The sequence below is a fragment of the Hemicordylus capensis genome, chromosome 6 (genome assembly GCF_027244095.1).
Source record: "Hemicordylus capensis ecotype Gifberg chromosome 6, rHemCap1.1.pri, whole genome shotgun sequence".
NCBI classification, from domain to species: domain Eukaryota; kingdom Metazoa; phylum Chordata; class Lepidosauria; order Squamata; family Cordylidae; genus Hemicordylus; species Hemicordylus capensis.
The window spans coordinates 133,029,983-133,046,585 of record NC_069662.1 but is presented as its reverse complement, the minus strand read 5'-3'; the positions used below and the strand labels follow the sequence as shown (position 1 = coordinate 133,046,585).

Below are 16,603 nucleotides of genomic sequence, written 5' to 3'. Positions count from 1 at the left end.
TTGTGAGTCACCCACTTTTATGGATGTTACTAGATCACGAACCAGATAAGCAAGTTGCTTATCTGTAACGTGATCTGGTAGTGATCTGGTAACATTCTTAAAACCCTCCCATCCATCCCCACAACAGCTACTGCAAACATATAGTCTATCTACACAAGATTCAGTAGACGGCTGCATTGGAGCGGCCAACAAGAGCTGTGAGGCACGAAACGGCCAGTATGAGCAAACATGAAGCATGTGCAGCCACTAGTGTTCCGCACAGGTGCAGAACCCACTTCTATGAATGTTATTGGATCACTACCAGATCACCTGTTACAGGTAAGCAACACGTTTTTACTACTGCAAAATTATGGAATTCCTTTCCCTTGGTAATTTGCCAATCAAGGTTAGCATATTCTGGAACAATTTTTTTATTTAGGCTACTATGAGTGAGTAGACGGAAATCAGAATTGTTCAACATTTTTTGAGGGTGGAACAATGCAGTCTGTGGCAAAGACAGCCCTGTTTTTGCCACTGATATACAAGGCAACCACCATAGGCAAGGAGCATTTGTAGGGCAACAATACTTATATGTTCTTCTACCCATTACTTTCCTTCTTAAATCCCTTCACATGCTCACTTTTACCTACTTGACTGGCAAAAGCATCTTATAACCCCTGCCTGGGTGAAAATGAACTTGGAAAAGTTATAGGGGGGAAGTGCTTCTTTCTTCCTTACTATTCCTTCCCACATTTCCACTTTGGAAGAATTCCCATGTTGTTGCTGAACTGAGAAAAAAGCCTAGTTCAGCCATTATGGGAAAGCATGACTGGCTGCTATGAGAACAAACTTAATGAGCTGCAAGCTTATGTGCATCCCACCCCCCATTCTTCTCTTTCACACACAAAAGTAAAAGTGTGAAAACTTGTACTTTTAAGTAAACTGTAGTTCCACATACTTGGAAAACTATAAAGTGTGCCGTTAAGTCGATTTTGACTCCTGGCGCCCACAGAGGCCTGTGGTTTTCTTTTGGTAGAATACAGGAGAGGTTTAGCATTGTAGTTTATGTCAAACCACAGTTCTTTTAAAGGAGAAGTAAAAGCTCTCCCTCTCCTCTCAGGCATAAATCTAGAGCTCTCTTAGCATTGTTTTCACAATAGGAAATTTGTTTTCCTATTATGTCTACACTGAGCTACAGATTCAGAATTGTTGCACAATGTGCATTATGGTTAGCAGGACTATAGACCACAATTAGGGCTACATAACACGTGACATTGCCTATCCTAAAAATCATGCCATTTTAAATATTTGTCAATAAAACCTACAGATTACCAGGGAGGCTTCACTCTCCAGCATAGTGTCTTCAAGTCAGATATCACTGTATGAAGAACGTTTGGAAGATATGCGCCAAGAGCTTGTCCGTCAGTATCAAGAACATCAGCAGGCAACAGAAGTGTTGAAACAAGGTCACATGCAGCAAATGGAATGGCAAAAAGAAAACCAAGAACAGCTTTTGGCAGAGCTTGAGAGACTTAAAGTGCAATTAGCAGAGGTAATGTGGCCCATTGGGCAAGGAAGAACTGGGACTTACTGTTATGTTACACTAGGCCCCTAAAGGCTTTTTAATGTTCATATGCAAACTGAAACAGAAGCATGTTATCAGAATGATAACTTGATTCATACCTTTAGTCTCTAAGCTTCCATTCTTAGCTGTTCAACGCACCTCCCCCCCCCCCCCGCCCCTCAGATAGATAGATAGATCTCAGTGGTGGCTAATATTGCATCCTCTCTATCTCTCAAAATTCTGCTACTCCAGGACTTGCAGTTTGTGTGGCTAGGGTGGACTCCTGGCTCTGTGCCCTTGATGGACAACATTAGCATAAGAATTCCCTCCCCAATTTTAATATTAAAAGCCTCCTAGCCCATAATCAGCTTTTTGTTTGTTGTCACAAGGCAAGCTAGTCCTCCAGGAGCCTCTTCCAGGTTCTCCAGCAGCCTCAGCCAATAAGGAAAGGCTCAGCTATGATTGTTTTACCTGACCATTAATCGGAAGCATCTGTAGGCAGGCATAGCTTTTGAATGGGGCTCGAAGGAAGCAGGAAGTCCCATCTTTATTAGAGAGAACACATTATGGTGATCTATCTTTTGTAAAACGTAGTTGCAGTTTTTGCTAAATGGGGGCCCAACAAAGCCCTCAGAAGGCATTGGATTTCTCTAGCATTTGTTGGGAGCTTTTTCTTTTGCTTTCCTTTTTTTCTGTTTGAAAATTTCACTAGCAAATATTAGTAACATTCAAAGATCTAGAAAATGGGGTGGAAAAGGGTTGGAATATGGTGGACTGACTCTTCCTCTAGGGGTGTGCACCGAACCGTCAGTGGCGGTTTGGTTTGGATTTGAACTGAACTGCCAGTCCATGAATCGGTTTGTTAGAACCAGCCGGCAGTTTGGTTAGTGTTGTTGAACTGGTTCAGCCCGGTTCGACCCGGTCCAAGTGCCTTGCCAGCCTGGTAAGGATTCCCCTTTAGAAACAAAGGGGATTCCCTACCTATAAAGTGGTCCAAGGGATAGGCACAGGGGCAGGTGAGAGGCTCCTCGGCTTGGTGACACAAATGGTTATAAATGTAAATTTGTAAATGGGTGTAAATTTGTGTGGTGATGTAAATGGACTCTACACACACACACACACACACACACACACACACACACACACACACACACACAGAGTCATGTAAATGGCCTCCGTGCATGTGTGGAGGCCAGAACACTGCCTCCTCCTGGCCCAAAGTGCAAGGGAGGGAGTTTGGGGGGGAGAGGCTGCTGAGAAGCCACTGGCGCTGTGCTGCCGCCGGTAAGGTGCCCTCTCACCCAGATTCTCCTTTACAAGCACGGTCAAAGTGATTTGATCAAAACTGGTCCCAGTTTGATCTGAACCCAGACTGGCCCCTTTTTGTGTGTGCCTGTCCAGTTCGAATCAAACTAGTTCTGCACACACATCCTCAGGGGAGTTCTTTTCATAACAGATAAACAGCCACCTCCTTTCTTCCCCCTTGTTCTGGGACTTCAAGAAAAGCCTGTTGCTAGCTCCCTCATCTTTATCTTACTCTCTCACCTCACAGGAGGGTGGGAGGGAGAAGTTGTTGTTTTTTTAGCTTCCAAATGAAACATGTTATTTTAACTGGAATTACTAATTGGACAATTTCAAAATTATCCTGTCTGAAATGTGTGTCTCTTAATACAGAAATACTTGGTCTTTGTGGTAGTTCAGTATCCTTCACCACTTAAAATACCAAATTGCTTATTTGACTGCCCTACTCTTAAGCCAGTCCTTGTGGGGAGATGCTGTAGCCTGTTGGTAGAGCGTTAGGCTCAGTGATCTGGCAGTATAAGGCAGTGGTTCTTTTTGCTTCTTTTTATCTCCAGGGTTAAAAGGAGCAGAATATTATAAAGTGAAAGTTCAAGGAACAATACCTCTACAACAATGGTTAAACTTGTGCCTATTTCCTTTGTCTTATTTCTAATATTGAGGCATGCATTCTTTCTTCTTTTTCTTTCTCTTTTAAGAGTTTGACGTTGGACAGTGAAAACATCATCACGGAAAGAGAGCAAATGCTTTTAGAGGAACTAGAGTCACTAAAGAAGCAGTTGATACCTGGGAGAGAGAAGCTGTCCTGTGATCTAAAACACAGTGGTACTCAAACACAGGTAGAAATGGCTGCTGCCTTTTAGAAGCTGTGGAATGTAAATACAGTAGCATTGCTATTGTTTGCTCTTTTCAGTCCAAGACATTTTCCTAAAGGGTTTTGAATGAGGGTTGATTAAATAAAAAGGTGGAGCTTAGACAGCTGGCCTTATATTGAAGGCAAACTTTAATTTCAATGTTGCTGTAGTAACATCCAACAAGGAACCAAGAAGCTGTTTGCTTATCACAACAAACTTGGTTCTTACCAGCTATGACTAAACTGGTTCAATCTGCAGTGTGAGGTTTCTTTTGATAACAGGATAGTTAATTATTATCCAAAATAACATGAAGCTTGAGAATTATGTTTTTTATTTTATAATGTGGCTGCATCAGAACAACAGTCTGATTACAACATGACCGGATTTTTGTCTCTCTTTTCCTCTCTGCCATTGCAAAAATTTGCCCAGAGTGAAAGTGCAATTGAAACTGAATCTACAGAGATTTTAGAAGGTGACAGTGGAGAAGGAAAACATAAAGAAACCTCTCCGGACAGCCTTTCAAAAGACAGGTATGCTGTGCTTGTATTTAGAAGGCTAAAATGCTTATGATTCAGCCTGATAATTTGACAGACTAAAAAGTAGAAGAAATACTACTTTTAGCCTTGCAAATCACATAACCTCCTGTCTAGGTCAGTGTCGATGATACTTTGCGAAGATTGAAGCTATTTTCTTCTCAAGACCCTGTTTGACTAAAATGGGCCTCTAATTGTTTTCTTGAATTGGATCATCGCTAATTGGGCAAAAAAACAACCACTTTTCAAAGTGGTGATTCTCTTATATTTAGCAGAAGGAGAGCAACTGGTCTTCTTCAGCCTCAGCACCCTCCAGTGGCTGTTGCTGGTGCCTACTATGTGTTTCTTATGAGATTGTGAGCCCTTTGGGGACAGGGAGCTATAGGAGTAGCCCACTTTTGAGAACATTTTCATTGGAAAGCAGTAAAAAAAATAATTAATATTTGTCTTTTTAAGCCTGCTTTCCAAAGAGAGGAAGCCTTATGAGATCACCTTGTCTGTGTGTCCATGTCCGCCTCTGAATAACTTTTGCATTTACAATCTGAGACAAACCAAATTCACAGCACAGGGGAGGGAGTCCTAGGGGAATCCAATGGAGGTGTGTGTGGGGGTTTTTTTTGTGTCAGTCCATCATCTTGTTTCAAGATGGTAACCACTCAAAAGTATAGGCAAAATTCCTTTGTAGTTCCTGTGTTGACAGTTGGATACAACCCAAATTCACCGCACATGGGAAGGGGTCTTAGGGGACACTGATGGGTGTTTGTTTTGTTGTTTTTGTTTTTGTTTTTTGCCAGTCTGCCATGTTGGTTCAAGATGGTCATCACTCAAAGTATAAGAAGATCTCTTTGTGACCCATGTGCTGACATTCTCAATACAAACCAGATTCACAACACATGGGAAGGTGTCCTGCCTACAAGTCATCACGTTAAGAGAAGCAGAAGGAAGACTTCATTAGTTCTGCTTAGAACTCCTCATTTAGTTTTAGTGGTTATTTTGGGTAGTACATCCACTCTGCTACTCGTTAAAGAAGTAGTACATACTTTCTGAACTGCATTAAAGAATTGCTTAATTTTTGGTGTTCCCTTATCTGAGGCCATTGTTATCCAGGGCCAGGACCAATGCATTTTACCTATGAATAAGTGAGTAGAATTTGTGTGCATTCTGAGGCCTAAATAACAGTATCCATGATTCTGAACAAGGTTGAGCAGCTTCTCCTTGTACACAGTTCTACCAGCCATAAAGCAAAGGTTTTAGTCCTTAATCTGTGTAAACACCCTAGGTCAGTGGTTCCCAAACTGGGAGCCTCCAGATGTTGCTGAACTACAGCTCCCATCAGCCCCAGCGACAATAATAAATTGTCGCTGGGGCTGATGGGAGTTGTAGTTCAGCAACATCTGGAGGCTCTCAGTTTGGGAACCACTGACCTAGGTAGTTATGCTACAGACTGATATCAAGTAAGGCTTTATACAAATGCAAGTTTCTATGTCAGCCCTTTAAGTCAAGCTCTATATGCTCTGGAAGACTACTTTCCCTTCCGTATAGCAATGTCCCCTAAATAGTTAGTTAGAACCCATTATTGGATTTTAAAGATAAAGTGTGCCATCGAGTCGGTGTCAACTACTGGCGACCACAGACCCCTGTGGTTGTCTTTGGTAGAATACAGGAGGGGTTTACCATTGCCGCCTCCTGCTGTTGGATTTTCGGAGTCTTAAAATATGTCATGTTCTAACTGAGTTAATTGTACACAGGATCATAGCTGAGTGGTATAGCATCTACTTTACATGCAGAAGGTCCCAGGTTCAAGCCATGCTATATCCAGGTAGGGCTGGAAAAAATCCATGACTGAAACCATGAAAAGTGACTGCTAGTCAGCATAGACAATGCTGAGCTACATGGACCAATGATCTGGCTTGGTATAAAGCAATTTATTGTGTACCTATGTACAACTTATGGAGTAATTTCTTTAAAAGAAAGCTTGTGGTAATGCACAAATTAAGGGTAAGATAGACAATAACATGATTTCATTTAGAGTTCCTTTTCTTTGTCCAGGTGTACCTTGCAGAAAGCCAATAACAGACTGCTGAAGATTCTGTTGGAGGTTGTGAAAACCACCGTAGCTGTAGAAGAAACAATTGGTCGCCATGTTGTGGGGCTGCTAGACTGGTCATCGAAATGTCAGTTGCCTTTCAAAAGTCTTGAATGGGAGGCGAAAACAGAAGACTCCGTAAAACCGAGCATCCTTGTGGGATATGAAGCAGGTATTTGCATTGGATCATGTTCTGTGTTGCTTTTAAAAGTCTGTATTATACCAGTAATTCATACATGAGAAATATTCAGAATCTTTCCTACTAGTAATGAAAAGACCAGATGTGTTGAGGGGCAATAGAATTTGGTTCTGAGAAAAAGTCTCTCGTAGGAAATGTAACCTATATAAGTTTTAACTGGACCTCTTTCATGAAATTGAGGTGAATAAGAGTGACTACATGGGACATAGATATATAGGTAACAGAATTTGTTTCTGTAGGCCCAAGACAAAGACAGAGAGCTGTGTGGAGCAAGCAAGACTTAACGCCCTAGCCCTTTAAAAGAACCATCCATACTTCCATGAGTCTGTAAACATTTGACAGAAATTGCATCTTTTTGTGTATTTTTTGTTTGTTTACTTTCTTGGGGGATACAATAGTGTGTTACTATTCTTGGGGGATACAATAATGACATTGTATAGCCACAAGCCCTCAGATATCTCATGGTTCTGAGGGGGAACCCAACCCCAGAGCCATTTTTGGAAGGGTGGTATATCAATCAATCAATCAATCAATCAATCAAATAAATAAAAACCTTTGAGTTCACTAGTAGTGTGCACGGACCGGTTCGGAGGCCATTCTACTGGCCTCCGAACCGGTCCGGACATGGGGTGGTTTTGGTTCGGGAGGGTTAGGGTGGGGGGCTCCATTAAGGGGGGGGCTTTACTTACCCCTCCCGCGCTTTCCAGTTTTTGCGCCGTAAATATCCAAAAAAATGCGGGCTGCAGGATCCCTCTCCGCCCGCTTCTATCCTCCACGATGGCTCCGCTGCTCCTTCCTGTTTAAAAAAACGGGCGGCAGGATACTTCCCTGCCGCCCCCTGCTGCCGATGAAGCCCCCTCGAAGCTCTTTCACCCCCTTAAATCTCTCTCGGACCGAGTCTGACCACGCTTGGGCGGGCGGCAGCGAGATGTCCTTCCGCCCTTCTGCGCGTGCGCAGAAGGCTTCCTGCACTTCGCAGACGGCAGGGAAGGGGCCGGCGGGCGGAAGGACATCTCGCTGTCACCCACCCGAGCGCGGTCAGACTCGGTCCGGGCGAGATTTAAGGGGGCGAAAGAGCTTCGAGGGGGCTTCAGCAGCAGCAGGGGGCAACAGGGAAGTATCCTGCCGCCCGGTTTTTTAAACAGGAAGGAGCAGCGGAGCCATCGTGGAGGATAGAAGCGGGCGGAGAGGGATCCTGCAGCCCGCATTTTTTTGGATATTTACGGCGCAAAAACTGGAAAACGCGGGAGGTGTAAGTAAAGCCCCCCCCCCCTTAATGGAACCCCCCACCCCTGTGCCGAACCGCAACTCCACGGTTCCGTGCACACCCCTAGAGTTCACTATTTATGCTGGTTTTGCAATTATTCTGATTACTCACTATGCTTGGCCCAAGTATTTGTTTATGCTCATCACTTTTTCATTCCATAGCAGGCAGATCATTCACTTGTGTCAGGCAACAGCTGCTAACATGAGATCTTATGTCAGTTCCGTTGTCTCTACCATAAGCTCTGTGCATGAAACAGAAGTCAACTCAAAGTTGCCACCAAGAGGCTCATTTGGCTTTCTCAAATTCAAGCAGATATGGCATTTTTTAGTGTTATGGCAGGCCTGGGATATCTCAGTTCCTTTTTCCAAGTCCAATGACATTTTTGCAACAACTATTGCCCATCACATCTTAGTGTTGAATTTGCCAGCATTTCATACCGCATGTGTAGTTTAGACGACTAACTGGAATTTGAAACTAGGTTTTGAAGAGGGTTTGGAAATCTGGTTAGCATTAATTAACATCGCATCATCCTGAAGCCAATCGCAGTGATTCTCTTATATTTAGCAGAGAGAGAGCGACTGGCCTTATCTAACCCCATAACAGCATCCCTCCAGTGGCTGTAGCTGGTATTTGCCTTATGTTTCTTTTTAGATTGTAAGCCCTTTGGGGACAGAGAGCCATCTTATTCATGTGTTGTTTGTTTTTCTACATAAACTGCTTGGAGAACTTTGGTTGAAGAGCGGTATATAAATATTCATAGTAGTAGCAGTAATGAGGGCAACGCTTCCTGCCTTACTCTGCCTGCTACTCTGTCTGCCTACTGTGGAAATGGCAAAGAACTAAGGAGCACCATAGCTGCCACCAAGATTATGGAAAACTGAATGGCAATGAAAACTGATGGAACCCTTTCCCCCCACACACACCTGAAATACACCATGCCATTTTGTAGCCAAAATGCCTTTTTAAAGAACTTTTGGTTAGGCCTTATCGTATACCATGGTTAACATCAATGTAGACCTAATGCTATACCACGTTTAACCAAAACATAAAAGGGAGAGGGGAATTTGTGTTGAGGGAGAGAGTGTGACCGCCCATGGTATGCTCCTAACTGTAAATAGATGATCAGAAAGAGTACATTTGCATTGGGCCTTAGTAATGGCAAATATAACAGTTCAGAGGAAAGAAAAAAGTTGGGGCAGATCCCTAGGACAGGGATATCTTAGCTTTTACAAAATACAAGAACATCCATCCTGGTCTAGATTTTCTGTAATACTGTAAGTATCTAGACACAGGAGGTTAATGTTAAAAAATGGTGTATCCAATGCTGCCCTGCAGGCCAAAATGTCCAAGACATTCTTGTCAGAGATGGAATACTGTAATATTCAGGTGGCACTCGATATTCATAGGTTTATTTCTCACAGTTTCACTTATTTGCGAGCCATCTACTTGTATACCAATTTAGTTACTGCACGGATTAATTTTAGTTATTCGTGGGTCTAACCTCCCCATAACTATCCCGCCACCTTTTTAAGCCTCCTTGCACGCCGGCTGGAAAGCAGGGAGGGTGGCCATTTAAACTTTAAATCTCCCCACCCATTAGTCTGGAGAAGCACACAGCCACTAGTGCCAATGCTACCTAGCCTAAATTTGGCTTCCAGGACCTCCCGACTGCATTTCCCAACATCGTTGGTGCCAGCATGCACCGTGACAGCTGACTCCTCCCCAGCACTGCCCAACAGCCTACGTAGAGGCAGCGTGATGTCCGCAACCTTTGCATCAGGCAGGCAAGTAACCATGCAGTCTACACGCGGGTCACACACCCATCTCTCTATGCCCCTAATGATCAAATCACCCACTACTAAGAGGCCCCCACCCCCCTGGAAGAATATACTCTGTGCGAGAGGATATGGGCACATCACCCAAGGAAGGGGTCCCTGCTAAGGGAGTGTTTCCCTCTTCCTCAGACCGATGTCCTTCTTCCCTGAGACCCTCATTCTCCATGACAGCAGAAGCACCGTCAGCATGGGAGTGAGATGCCTCTACCACATCCCTGAGGGTCTCATCCACACACATCTCTGCCTTCATAACCTCTCTGCCTGCCAGTTTTGGAAAAAATAAAATAAAAATCCTGCTTCTTATGTCTCTTAAGACATGGTGATTTTTCTCCCCTCTGAAACCCAGAAAGACTTCAAGTGTTTTGTGTTTGCTTCAGTTGTTGTTTTGCTAACTTTTATCTGGTGGGTTTCCTTGTTGCAAAAGCTAAGAGTCCCGGGGGTGGGGAAACAGAGGATTTAGGCACCAATTCCATGAAGCTCCTGTTCACAACATTTTGCTGCTGCTTTGAGGAAAGCCCTTCCTATGCCCAGCAAGAGCATGTCTTTGCACACAGTAAAAAGTTGCAAGACAATGAAACTGACAGTGCTTTCCTTCTACCTTGTTAATTTCACTGGCGAGCAGAGGGGAGTGGTCCCCTCTGAAGGCAGTGGTCAAGTGAGCAACCAAGTATTATGTAAAGGAGAGATTATACCTTGTCACCAACCACTCCCCTGCATTAGATGAGAGGACTGTTGAGTCAGTTTAAATCTCAGAGACATGCACCTGAAGTTGTATTGAAAGCTTTAAGAAAACTGCTAGAATCTAGCACTTGAAACCAATAATAACAGGGGAAACACAAAAATGCAAGGGTTTGAGAAGAATATCTCTGTTTTTAGAATTAAATCAGTTAATGACTGGTCTCTGTATGGGGGAGGGAGGCTAGGGTAGAAGCACCCCACTTGGTTTTGCACAGGCTAATGTTTTTATGAAATGAACTTGTTTGAATGGTTTCTGTTCCCCCTGATAACATAAAGATTCCGTTGTGATAATTGTATAGCTGTTACCCTCGAGGATCATGAAGTGGTCATATCTATTCACTGTCTTAAGACCTGGTCCTCAGTTATCACAAAGACCTTGAGCCAGGTCTCACAATCAGTAAGAGTGAGCGGGGAGAGCAAGGCAGGAGCCCTGGGCGGCTGGATTGGCCGCCCACACAACGGAGATGTGACGGAGCCGGCGGGGACTGGGGAGTTCAGTATGCCCTGCGCTTCAGCCTCCCGCCGGGGTTCTACTCGTGAGTAACTGTAGTGCAGCTACTCATGATTTTAAAAACCGGGTTTGCGGAGCGCTCACTCCGCAAACCCAGTTTAAGGGGCAGGCTACTTGAGCGGGTTACCTGCTCAAGAACCACTGGGCTCGCAGCCGAGCCCAGAGGTTCTCACGATTGTAGCGGAGGCTAGCTCGATTTTCTACAACTGAGTGAATAGCCTCCTTGTGAAAACTGAGAAATCCTTACAAGCTCAGGACCAAAACAAACAAGATTCAAGAGATCCCTGTATGGATTTCCTGATGTGTTTGTATGACCTTAAAAGCAACTATGGATGGACTCAGATTGAACTGGGACAATCGTGCTGGAGAATGGAGGGATTAAACCTTTTCTCCATGCTATTTTCCTTATCTAAATCACTCCCTGAAGCTCCTAACAGCTGCCGAACATTTATATCTCATGTACTGGCCCTCAGTCAGTTTTAAAAAAAAAAAAATCTGCTCTTTGGAGCATAAGGAATGTATGTAGTAAAATGCAAGACTATACTTGCCTTTTGAAACTTGTACTAACTTGTCTCAGTATTTCGAAATAAACTTTATCATGATTATTTATAGACTATAGCATGTAATGGCATAGGTTGGTTTACTAGTAAATATATCCTTAAGGTAAAAGTCCAGATTTTAATGTGAAGACTTCTGATTTGTATTGCAAAACTAGTTTTAGGTTCAGTGAGAAGGTGTTATACTGAAAATGCATAGAAATCTGGGTTTTCTGTTGTTGGTTTGAGAGGGAGCCTGCTGTTAGCTTTGTTTCTAGCTTCAAGCTCTGGTTTGAAATCCTGTTTTGAAGCAAACCTTGACGACAATGTAACCCTTAACTATGTGTTAAGAGCTGCAAGTGGTGTGGGGGATTCTGTCGTAAAAGGAAAGGAACTAGTTAGGAGCATTTTACCTTAATTTTGTTTAAGAGAAGGGCAGACTTAGGTCTGTGTCTGTCCTAATTGATAGTTTGTTATCCATATTGGATTGAGATGCCTTTTTTTTTTTAGATCATTTGAAATTATTATTTTCAATAAATAGCCATATATCAAAGACATTTGCCTTATAAAATCTAAATATTTGTATACATTATAATCACTTATGAACTGCAGTCACAGTTACCAAAAATGGGATTATCTCTGGTCGTGATCGACTGTATTGGACATTCTTTTTTCTGCTAGTAATTGTGAAGTGGTAATCAAAAAAGAAAAAGCCAATATTTTATTTATTAAATTTGTATGCCGCCCCAAACTTCCATTTCTGGGCATCTCATAACAACATAAAAAATTAAAATACACAATTAAAAACCTTACAACAATTTAAAACACAATTAAATTTAAAAACTTGAGTGAAAAGGTATGTCTTCAAAGATTTTTTAAAAGTTGTCAGAGATTGGGAAGCTCTCATCTCGGCAGGGAGTCTCGAGGCAGCAACAGAGAAGGCACATCCCTGCATAGCCACCAGACAAGCTGGTGGCAGCTGAGACAGATCTCTTCAAATGATCTCAATGGGTGATGGGGCTCATGGCGAAGACGTTCTCTTAAATGCCCGGGGCCTAAGCTGTTTAGGGCTTTACAAGTTATAACCAGCACCAAGTACTGTATTTTGCCCGGAAACTTATTGGTAGCCAGTGTAGCTCTTTTAGTATAGGAGATGACCCGAAGACCAACATGGCTGGTTGTACCAATTGTACTTTCTGGACTACATACAAAGGCAGGCTCACATAGAACACATTTCAGTAGTCAAGTCTGGAGGTTATCAGCATATGTAGCACCATTCTGAAGTCGTTCATCTCAAGAAACAGATGCAGCTGACATATCAGCTGAAGCTGATAGATGGATCTGGATCTAGATCTGGAAGCACTACCAGACTGTGCATCTGTTCATTCTGGAGAAGTGTTACCCCATCAAGAATGGGCAGATCAAAATAATCTCTCAAATTCCGACCCCAAACAATAGGTGCCTCTGTCTTATCTAGATTCAGTCTCAGTTTGTTATCCCTCAACCAGCCCATAAATGCCTCCAGGCAGGCATTTAGGGAGACTGTGCCTTCTCCTGATAGTGCTGACATGGAGAAATAGATCTGGGTATCATCAGCATATTGATAACACCCTGCACCAAATCTCCTGATGATCTCTCCCAGCAGTTTCATGTAGATGTTAAAAAGCATTTGAGGCAGTATGGATTCTTGGAGGACACCTTACAAAAGTTCACATTTAGAAGTAACTAACATTTCTTCACATTTAGAAGAAACCTATATTATAAACTAATGAAATTTGGTATTATGCTTTCCTATGTGTATACTAATTAAAATATTTCGCTTATTCTAAGATTGAGAAAACACAAGAACACTTGTTTTAAAATGTGCATGGTGGTATTTCTCAAAAGTGAAACAGAATTTATGTAGATTGCATGATAATTTACGACAATATAAATACAGTGGGCAACATCCAGACTAAGTTAGTCATAACTTAAGGCCCAATTAAATTAATGGGATTTAAGTTGGTCATGGCTATCACTGGCTGACATTTTGACTGAAAGTGCAGAAGCACAGTGTGCAAAATTGCTCCCCTGCACACATGCACAACTTTATTACTACAAGTCATAGCGGTGGTTTGTATGCTACACCTCCACACATTCAAGATGTCAGCCAATGATTTCAGTTGTGCTTAGACATGGTTAACTGATCTAGATGTTGCCCAGTATATTTTCTAAGAAAAAAAATTGGATATTCGAGCTACTGTCGAGTTATACTGTTCTGCTCTTAGACTGGCTAGCTTGATCAACTGAATTTGCATAGTTTAAAAAACCTGTGGAGTCAACATACTATTTAGATAGTGAAAATTTTATTATAAAATATTGTCGCCATTTGAGGACAATAAGGCCAAATTATACACTCAGTAAATTGAGATTGTACAACTGTTTGGTTGAAGTGTAGTATGCAGTTCTGCATAAGGAATAAATCTAATGTATTTCATTTCCAGTATATTTCGGGGTTTAATGCAGGAGTAGTTACATAATAAAGGACTCATCAGACGTTCATTGCTTCTACTAGCATAATGGTACAGAATGTGGTGTGTTGTACAAAATGCCACTTGGTCAGGGACTAGTTGCTATGATAACAAGAAAGCACATAGAAAGCACTTTTCTTAGAAATGCACTTTTCTTAGTATGCAACCTGCATAGATTGTGAACAGCCATGCATTTTTCAATTGGCAGCTATGGCCAATTGGCAGCTATGGCCAATTGATCTACCTTCTTGTGCTTGCAGCTTTCACACATGGATTGAACAGTGCTATAAAATAGTGTTCAATGGATGAAGTATTCAAATGTCTCAGTTTTGCCACATCTGAAACAGCCCTCATTAGAGATGACCAAGTAGGCATGTGCCCGAAACGTTTCGGAGGCCATTGTGAAGGCCTCCGAAACATTTCGGTGCTGGGGGCGGTTTCAGTATTTCGGTGCCGGAGGGGCTAGCACTTTAAGGGCGGGGGAGGGTGTACTCACCCCCTCCCGCCGCATTTCCCCCGCCTGCGCGTTGTTATTTTTAAGCCCCTCGGGGCAGCAGTGTTCCTCCCTGCCGCCCCGTTTTCCCCGTCGGCCAGAAGTCGCGAGTGCGCATGCGCCCGTCGTGCGTGCACGCGCACACGGCAGAAGGGCACACGCAACAGGGGCACGCACGCCTCTGTTGCCAGATTTGGCTTTTTTTAAGCCAAATTTTGGGTTACAGCCCATTTGACTCATGAGTATACCCCTGAGGTTCTGGCCACCCTGAAAATTTTTCGTTGCACGCTCGTGAATTCCGGCCACTTCCAGCCGATGAGGAAAACGGGGCGGCAGGGAGGAATGCTGCCGCCCCGGGGGGCTTAAAAATAACAACGCGCCAGCGGGGGAAATGCGGCGGGAGGGGGTGAGTACACCCTCCCCCACCCTTAAAGTGCTACCCCCACCGGCGCTGAAGATTTTCATGCACATACCTATGACCAACAAGGCAAAAAATATATAAGGGATTGCATGACAAAACAGCAGAAAAATGGGTGAGACCGTGCAAAAAGGTTTTGCACGGTCTCACCCATTTTTCTGCCATACCTATGACCAAGCAGTCAAAAGGAATCCAGGGAGAACTTGTCATGATTCTGCTTTTCAGGACCCAAATGGTTAAGACAACAAGATTGGGAACAGCAATTGTATTAGGAGTTGGGAATTTATCAGACTAGTCTTCTTTGATCTTTGTTTGCATTTACCATTGCCATAATGTTACCATTATCATTTACTAAAACATGTTTGTCGTATTTGATCTTTGTTTGTATTAACTGAGGGAAGGAGCCATAGCTCAGTGATAGAAAAGATGCTTTGCATGCAGAAGTCTCAGATCCAATCTGTGACATCTTCAAGTAGAGTTGGAAACATCCCTGTCTGAAACCCTGGAGAACTGCTGCCAGTCAGTGTAGACAGCTGAGAGCTTGATGGATCAGTAGTTTGACTTGGTATAAGGCTTCTTCAAGTGTACCATGAGCTGCTTGCATTATTTTGCTAGGTCAATCGTTTGTTTTGTTTTTTGTTAACTAATTGAAATGCTTATTTGAGAGGATGCTCAAAATCAAGACCTTTTGGAGTCTAGTCATCGCTTATATATAGCCAAAAAGAATGAAAACCCATTCTTTTGGCACTGGCGCTAGGATGAAAACATATGTTTAAGATGGAAGTTAAATGTTGCAAAACTTCCTGAACTCTAAAAATAAACAAATTGGGAAGTCAACTTGAATAATCTTTTTGCTAACCTATTCTTATGAATCTCTAGAAGGGCATTTACCACAAATTATTTAGGTTTAATCAGTCATTATTAGTGCAGTAGATTGAAGTGATATGCTTATTAGACCTCATGCAAGAGTGCACCTCTATAAATAGTTGGGAGAGCTGGTCTTGTGGTAGCAACCATGAATTGTCCCCTTTGCTAAGCAGTGCCCCCCTGGTTTGCATTTGAATGGGAGACTAGGAAGCTTCCATATACTGAATCAGACCATTGGTCTATCTACCTCAGTATAGTATTCACAGAGTAGCAGCGGCTTCTCCAAGGTTGCAGGCAGGACTCTCTCTCAACTCTATCTTGGAGAAGCCACAAAGGCAACATGAAACTTTCTGCTCTTCCCAGAGCAGCTCCATCCCCTGAGGGGAATATCTTCCGGTGCTCACACTTCTGGTCTCTCATTCATATGCAACCAGGGCAGGCCCTACTTAGCTTAAGGGAACAAGTCATGCTTGCTACTACAAGACTAGCTCTCCTCTCCCCATTACCAATGTGAGCACATTAAGATATTCCCCCTCAGGGAATGGGGCTGCTCTGGGAAGAGTATTTGCATGCTTGCATGCAAAATGTTCCAAGTTCCCTCCCTGGCATCTCCAAGATAGGGCTGAGAGAGATTCCTGCCTGCAACCTTGGGAAAGCCGCTGCCCATCTGTGCAGACAATCTGAGCTAGATGGACCTATGGTCTGACTCGGTATAAGGCAGTTTCCTATGGTCCCAAAGGCTAGCATGCAGTGGTGAACTTCCTAAAACAGCACCCATAATAAGCCTCACAAATGCAGCCACAAGCTGCCAGCCAGCATCCAATCATAAAGGAGGACTGAGGTGACCAATTCTTTCCGATCTTTTGCTGCAGGGCTACTGTACCACCTCTGTTGCTGCTGTCCTTGTTGCTGTC

General features: G+C 43.1%; 1 protein-coding gene across 12 annotated transcripts in view; it reads left to right on the top strand.

Annotated features, from left to right (window-relative positions):
* AKAP9 (A-kinase anchoring protein 9) overlaps positions 1–16,603 on the top strand; it is a 164,714-nt gene that overhangs the window by 72,625 nt on the left and 75,486 nt on the right. For all 12 annotated transcript variants that reach the window (XR_008310385.1, XM_053265330.1, XM_053265325.1 and 9 more), the window contains 4 exons: positions 1,307–1,531; positions 3,541–3,681; positions 4,126–4,226; positions 6,279–6,487. Coding sequence is in view for 11 of the 12 variants with exons in the window: in XM_053265330.1 (XP_053121305.1) it covers positions 1,307–1,531; positions 3,541–3,681; positions 4,126–4,226; positions 6,279–6,487 (676 nt within the window). In the remaining variant the exon portion in view is untranslated. The remainder of the gene's footprint in view (positions 1–1,306; positions 1,532–3,540; positions 3,682–4,125; positions 4,227–6,278; positions 6,488–16,603) is intronic.